The 7,799-nt window shown below is 43.8% G+C and overlaps 1 protein-coding gene across 1 annotated transcript; it reads left to right on the top strand.

The window, feature by feature from the left end:
- The first annotated feature begins 683 nt into the window (after positions 1-683).
- rps27.1 (ribosomal protein S27, isoform 1) lies at positions 684-2,071 on the top strand. The gene is made up of 4 exons (XM_028963634.1): positions 684-768; positions 1,184-1,292; positions 1,386-1,496; positions 1,863-2,071. Exons 1-4 carry the CDS (start codon positions 706-708, stop codon positions 1,889-1,891), a joined length of 312 nt encoding a protein of 103 aa, XP_028819467.1. The 5' UTR covers positions 684-705; the 3' UTR covers positions 1,892-2,071.
- The last annotated feature ends 5,728 nt before the right edge of the window (positions 2,072-7,799 follow it).

The raw sequence follows: 7,799 nt of genomic DNA, 5'->3' as shown, positions 1-7,799 counted from the left end.
TCCTTAACTGCTAGGCCACCACTGCCCCAGGTCTATAATTAAACCCAAAATTAATTGTAAAGGAGAACTTTTTTTCATCGTGCTGTGAGAATAGGGGGCAGTGGTGGCCTTAGGGGCAGTGGTGGCCTAGCATAGGGGGCAGTGGTGGCCTAGCGGTTAAGAAAGCGGCCCCGTAATCAGAAGGTTGCCGGTTCGAATCCCGTTCCGCCAAGGTGCCACTAAAGTGCCACTGAGTAAAGCACCGTCCCCACACCCTGCTCCCCGGGCGCCTGTCATGGCTGCCCACTGTTCACTCAGGGTGATGGGTTAAATGCAGAGGACAAATTTTACTGTGTGCACCGTGTGCTGTGCTGCTGTGTATCACATGTGACAATCACTTCACTTTACTTTAAAAAAAATAATAATTCTTATATTTTTTGTTTGAATAAGAAAGACCTCCATAATCCCACAAAACTTCAGTATCAGAGGAAGACAATACAAAATCACATTCTTAGACCTAATACTAACCACCTGCATGTTCTAATCTTTTTAAAATCCACAGTTTAGTTACTCACGCAACATACATAGATTTGCCCGCCATACATGTTCAATATTGAAAGAAAACGCTTTTATTTCCATCGGGCCCGCGGCGTGTTTGACTTTTATTTTGATACACGGCTGTAGAAATGACGCCACTTCCGCTCTCCCCACGGACGCTCGGTAGATATGCTCGAGCTATTTCCGCCGAACTTCCTTTTCGGCGACGGCTCGGTCTCCGCCAACATGCCTGTGAGTATCTCGCCTCTCCGCCCGCGACGCGCCCGGCCCGGACGCCGGCGGAGGGACAACGCACGCCGCGCTTCCACGCCGCGCTCGTCGCGTGTGCTGGGGGGGACGTCTGGAACGGGCCGTGTGGCGCGTCAGGGGCGACGGTAGCTCGGTCTCGGGGCTGCGTGCGGGGCGCTGCGCGGTGACAAGATGGCGGCTCGCACGTAACAAAACATGGCTGGGGCTGCATGTGGCGGCCGCCCTGCGTTCGTAAAAATCCTCCCGGCGTGCGTACACGTCTGTTCGGCGCACGGATTCCACGAATATACGTTATGCTCTTTATCGTTTGTCTGTATCCGCCCGATTGCGTGCGGTCTTTTAAAAAAAAAAAAAAATTAATGTCGCTCTCATCCGAAATGCTCTGACCCGTTTTCAGCTCGCGAAAGACTTGCTGCACCCATCCCCCGAGGAGGAGAGGAGGAGGCACAAGAAGAAGCGTCTCGTACAGAGTCCCAATTCTTACTTCATGGACGTGAAGTGTCCAGGTATAGCTGCTTCAGATGCTCAGATGTCGCTTGCGGTGTAACATTGTAAATTATGAATGGTAAAAAAAAAAAAAATAATAATTTTTCTTACAGGCTGTTATAAGATCACGACAGTGTTCAGTCACGCCCAGACTGTCGTCCTGTGTGTCGGCTGCTCCACGGTTCTGTGCCAGCCTACTGGGGGCAAAGCGCGTCTCACAGAAGGTTGGTGCTGAACTTGAAGGATTATCATTTCCCTTAAAAGCACTTTTCTTGGCATCTCAGAAGTGCGCCTTTCATTATTGTGCGTTAAAACACTCTTATCCAGATGGTTGAAGATGGTAATTAACATTTTAGACCTGAACGTCCGAACTGGCCTTGATAACCTTTTTCCAGATTGGGTCTAATCTATGACTGCATTTGTTCATATAACCATATCTCTCAATATAACATTTCAACCATATTTGCTTGGTCATGACTGAATTTATTCCAATATTAAAGGCCTGGAAAGTTAAAAAAGATCCTTCACTGTTTTAAATCATTATATATTCTGTTCGTGGAACTGATGAGATGCATTTCCCCTCTTTGTAGGATGTTCTTTCAGGAGGAAGCAACACTAGCCATTTACTGAAGGGCCATTGGAGATGGGAGGTAGACGGGAATTGGACTGGCGTGTTCCAAAGATGGTGTTGAAATTCTAAAGACTGAAAGTGCACCGTTAAGGGCCTTTCATAATCCGTCACCTGCGCTCTCTAACTTTGTCTTTCTCTCAATAAAAATTTTTTTTTTTTTGGCTATAAGATCTGGAGTGCTGTCTCTTTTTCTTTTCTTATTCTTACATTTTTCCTGATTTAGCATAATCTATTATGACTTTCATAAATGTTTAGTGAAAGTGACTGTGAAACACTGACACAGCACACGGTGACAGTGAAATGTGTCCTCTGTATTTAACCATCACCCTTGGTAAGCAGTGGGCAGCCATCACAGGCACGTGGGGATGGTGCTTTGCTCCGTGGCATCTTGGCAGATAAAGATTTGGCAAACCTACTTACGAAGCCACTTCCTTGACCTCTACGCCGCCACTAGGATTAACCCCTCATGGGTAGTATAAATGGGCAGTGACTGTCAGAGGTTTCATACAGTTGGTATGTTAGTTTAAGCAGTCTTCTCTGAAAATGAGGTGATCAACTGAGATATGGAGAACAGACAGTGGGATTGCGCTCCAATCAAATGATTTGAAAAATTTAATGTTGCATTTGTTCATTAAGTTTCTGTCCCATGCTAATTATGCAGCATCTGTGGAGGTCATGATTGCTCACTAATTCAGCAGTTATTAGATTATGCTAGAGCGATGTGTACAGGGATTGCTTGAGGATATCAGACATCACAGAGTGAAGCATGATGAATTAACGTTGGCCTAATTAGACTTGATATCGAAGTCTTGATCCTTTTCTCTGTATCGCTCCCTACCAGATATGTTCCCTTTATTAAAACTGACTGGAACGCTGCAGACTGCTTTTAGGGACAGGGGGATTTCTCCCAACCTGCGCCTACCCATCAAGTCATGATCATTTGCAACATTACGTATATAATAGTACACATTCTTAGTACATATTACTTCTTTACACAACTATTTCTGTCAATCCACATAGATGCAATATAAAACAGAACAGGGGTTACCATTAAAATATAAATTACTTACACGTTACAACTAGTGCCTCTCTTGACTAATCCAAATGTAAGGTCAAACGTATTCTCCACTTTTACGTTCCATTTATACGAGGCCTTTTATTATGTTTTGTACACGTTATGACCACCCACCTTATACTGAGTAAGCCAAGGACTCCACTAGGCCTTATTCCAGGAGTCGGCAACGTTTAACACTCAAAGGGCCATTTGGACCCGGTTTCTGTGAAAGCACCGGGAGCCGAGAGTTGTTTTTGACATCTAAAATGAAGATAACGCTGCATTTATTATTTTCACTTTTACGCTATGTGTAAAAGAACTACGCTAGCATGTTGCTTCTGAATTTTTATTTAAGCAAAGACAAATGTTGTGGAGGTGGGGGTTCGCCAAGATTCCACATGCGGTTGGGTGGGGCGTGAATGCTGCATTCACAGAGTTGTCCTGAATCTTGGCTGTGTGATCAGGGTTGTTGTCCTGCTGAAAGATGAACAGTCGCCGTAGTCTGAGTTCAAGAGTGCTCTGGAGCAGGATGTCTCTGTACATTGCTGTAGCCATCTTTCCATCTATCCTGACTGGTGACCCTGTTTTCACTCACACACACACACATACACACACAAAAAAAAAATCTGTTCAATCTTTGTCATCAGACCAGAGAATTTTTCACTCATGGCCTGAAAATCCTTCGGGTACTTTTTGGCAAACTCCAGGCAGGCCTGATTGGTGGATTGCAGCAGAGATGGTTTTTGAACTTCTTCCATTCACGAATGATGGAGGTCACGGTGCTCATTTGGACCTTCAAGGCAGCAGAAATGTTTCTGTAACCTTTCCTGAATTTATACCTGGAGACAATTCCTTTGACTTCATGCTTGGTTTGTGCGCTGAACTGTCAGCTGTGGGACCTTATATAGACCAAAGTGTGTCTTTGCAAATCATGTCCAATCAACTGTTTTTTTCCACAGGTGGACTCCAACTAAGCTGCAGAAATATCTCAAGGATGATCAGGGGGGACAGGGGGCACCTGAACTCAATTTTGAGCTTCATCATGGCAAAGGCCATTAATACTTATGTACATGTGTTTTCTCAGTTCTTTATTTTTAATACATTTGTCAAAACCTCAAGTGAACTTTTTCACATTGTCATTATGATCTGAATGTCATGTAGAATTCTGAGGAAAAAAAATTATTTAATCAATTTTGGAATAAGGCTGTGTCATAAAATGTGGAAAAAGTGATATGGCATTTGTGATGCATACTTTGAGCAATCAGCTCTCATACATAATCATAAGCATTCCCAGCCAGGGAGACTGTCCCTGTAAATACTGATTGTAAGTCGCTCTGGATAAGGGCGTCTGATAAATGCCATAAATGAAAATGTAAATGTTGATACGTCTAGACTCGATACCATTCACATTACATTTTCAAATCTACTGATTGTTGATCTCTCCATATGTTTTGATCTCTCCGTATTTGTGCCCTGATGCCGTCTCAGATGATTAGAATCACTCCAGTTAAACTTCTTGGTATTTCCATCACCCTTTCACAGGCTGTAGCTCTTAAGCATTGGAAAAGTGAGACAGGCAGCATTTATTTCAGCTTTTTTTATTGATCAGTGTGGTCTACTGTGAATTCTAAATGCCAGATTTATTGCAGGCATCAGATTTATCTACTTTGCATCAGTTGTGTGAAAGGAAGAAAAAGCAGAGTTTTCAGTATTCTGTAAGGAAATCAGTGCAATTTGAAGTCTGGTATTTTTTCTTCATTTTTCTGAACAGAAAACAGAAAAACTCAGCTCATAGATCATGGCGTAATGGATCAACGGAAAACCGAACAGAAATGATCTTAAAAATAGAGGGATAAAAGCAGGGAACAAAACAAAATGTCTGAAATGCTTAAGTGTAAAAAATAAATAACCAATGTAAATGTTTAAACTGCGAATATGTATGTAGTAAAATAATAAGACCATATTCACCTCTGCACACCAAACAGGACAGTTTTGGAGTTTCGGGAGAGGAATGTTGCCCCGATCTTGACTTATGCTGAATTCAGCACCACTCGACAGTCCTGCGCAGTCCGGCCTGCCTTTTTCATTAACTAAGAAATCAGATTGAGAGCCAACAACAACAGAGGGCTCTAATATGATCATTTGTCAAGTGTTAAAGCCAACAAACCCGAGTGCATCATTAGAGAAACGTGGACATGAAATGTTCAAAGAAAATGGTGCACCCGAATATTAAAAGCTCACAGGGCTTTTTGGCTGAATAATGGCATATCACGGCTATTGCAGATTTTAAAAAATGTTCAAAAAATACTGAAAAAGAGGTCTTATATTTACTTGTTTAAAAGTCACAAATTTGTGTAAAAAAAATTATTCAGACTTCCCAAGATTAAAGTCACACATTCACAAGATGTTTGTCACAAACTTATGAGAACAAAGCTGTGTTCATCTTGTATATACATTGATCACGCACATAAATGGGCCAAACAACCAGAATACTAAATTGAGAGCATGTGAAGAGACGTGGACCTGTGAAGATGTCTTGTGACAGACGTTCAAATTCCGTAATTCCGGCCTGTCGTCCCAGCCCTCACCTCGAAACCATTCTTGAAGAGGTTCGTGCAGTGTGGCAGGCAGCATCGTCATCGTCCAGAAGGCATCGTGGAGGGGTGGAGGTGGCCTGTAAAGTTCTTTCGGCGGGTTGCGCGTCCACGTGAACGCCGGTGGCGACGGCTAGAGCGGTATGGAGTTGCTGAGCGTGAACCCTGCACCAAGACATATTTGCACCTGACTTAGCGTTCCGTGCCTCCAACCATCAATAGCTTCATCTACAGGGCCCACTTACCCAAGACCGGGTTATGGATCGAAGCGTTCCAGGAAGCCATAGCTTTTTTTTCTTCTTCTTTTTCTCGCCCAAGTGTCTGAGTGACGTCTAATTGAGACCATTGAGAAACGTATGAATTTGCACTATTGATCTAAGGTCTTACTCTTCTTTGTATGCAGAGGCACCCAATTTTGAGTGTTCCTCATCGTCTTTGGGAGACGGAACTTTCTTTTCCGGCGACTGTATGAGCGAGCGGTCAGTAGCATCCCATTAAGTGCACAAACACGTCAGCGTGGCAGAATGCCGACTCCAATCTACTGAGTAATTAAAAGCCCACGACGCAGCTTCAACGCAGCACACTCGCTAATGGCTCGTTCTGTGGGACACAGCAGTCCGCAAAAACCGTCCAGGCTCAACGGGTCAGACCTTCGTCTTCCTCACCGGTGCTTTTCTGACAGAGCCACAGCTCTCAGCAACCAAGCTCTTAGTGCAACAGAATACAGATTTGGGAGTTTGAATCCCGGCTTGGACCTGGGACCTTGTGTGCATGGACTTTACATGCTCTCCCCGTGTTGGTGGGGTTTTCCTCCGTGTTCTCCGGTTTCCGTGAACGTGCGAGTGAATGGAGTGTGCACCTTGTTGTGGCTTCGAGAAGGGCTCCGGCGGCCGCAACCCTGGGTAACGGGACTGAGCGTTGAGTGGGTGGGAATAAAAATGTATATACAGCTCTACATTAAGTGTAGTGATTTTTGGCAGAAAACAACTCAGTCCTATTCATGCATTTATTATTTGGAGCCCTGATGTACGTTCCATCCAGGTCAAGATCATCAGGGCTTTTAAAGCACAAAGCAGGAACAATCCCTAAAGAGGGCACCAGGCCCGTCTGAACACACACTTTCCAAGGAAAAATAGAGACAATGAAGGCATTTCTTCATACCTAATGAAGGGAAACAGGGAGAACAGGCTGACGTTTTGCCAGAACACACTAGAATGGGACTGAAAATCTGTGGCAAAAGGTCTCATAGCGCAATTTTCAGTTCAAATCGTCCTGGTGTGCATCCACCACAGGGACTAGGAACAATCATGAGCATCTAAGAGTCGTCTATAAAACGTAGGTGGAGGCTTTGTGAAGGTTTGGGGCTGCGTGAGCTGGAGAGTTCCTTCAGATTCCGATCAAACATGCAACACCAAATACTGACTTGAAAGTTGGTTAGTACCATATTTTATTTCCAGTAAATCACTGCACCTATCGTTTCATTTTTCTTTCCACCTTCTCCCACTTCTCTCCTCCTGACCCCTTCCGTGCCATCAGATGCATTCCTGCGGCTCTCCACCAGGTGGCGCCAACACCTCTGCAGTTTTACCATGGGACACCCCATTCACAGTTCTTCACACAGAGCACGGCGACGTCGCTAATATACCGTGTCGTTTTTATGAATAGGTCAAAAAATCCTGCAATATATCTTTTAATATTCAAAAAACCTTGCAATGGTGCATTTGCTTAAATGTATACAGCAGATGTGATTTACAGAATATATATATATACACACACACAAAAATATGTATATATGTGTGAGTGTGCGTGTATATATGTGTGTGTATATATATGTGTGTGTGTGTGTGTGTGTGTGTGTGTGTGTGTGTGTGTGTATATATATATATATATATATATATATATATATATATATTTAATGTAAGCATTCTTCATATCTTGAAATGGTTACAGCTGCTCATGGCCAACCTGCCGTTTAAGCACCGTCCTCTATCCATCGTCTACATTCCGTTCCCCGCAGACCCGCCGGTGGGCTCCGGAGCGTGAATCTCCACCCGGGATGTCTGACAGCCCCCCGCCTGCCCAGCAGGGCAGCAGAAGTAATGGGGTAATCTATTATATGTATCACTGCACCTATCGTTTCATTTTTCTTTCCCTATATATATATATATGGGGGATATATTTCCATATATACGGAGTGGGGGAGCAAGTTATATATATATATAAAATGTGCTCCCCCACTCCGGCCCAG

This window comes from Denticeps clupeoides, chromosome 20 (genome assembly GCF_900700375.1).
Source record: "Denticeps clupeoides chromosome 20, fDenClu1.1, whole genome shotgun sequence".
Classification (NCBI taxonomy): domain Eukaryota; kingdom Metazoa; phylum Chordata; class Actinopteri; order Clupeiformes; family Denticipitidae; genus Denticeps; species Denticeps clupeoides.
This window is presented reverse-complemented; position numbering and strand designations above follow the sequence as displayed.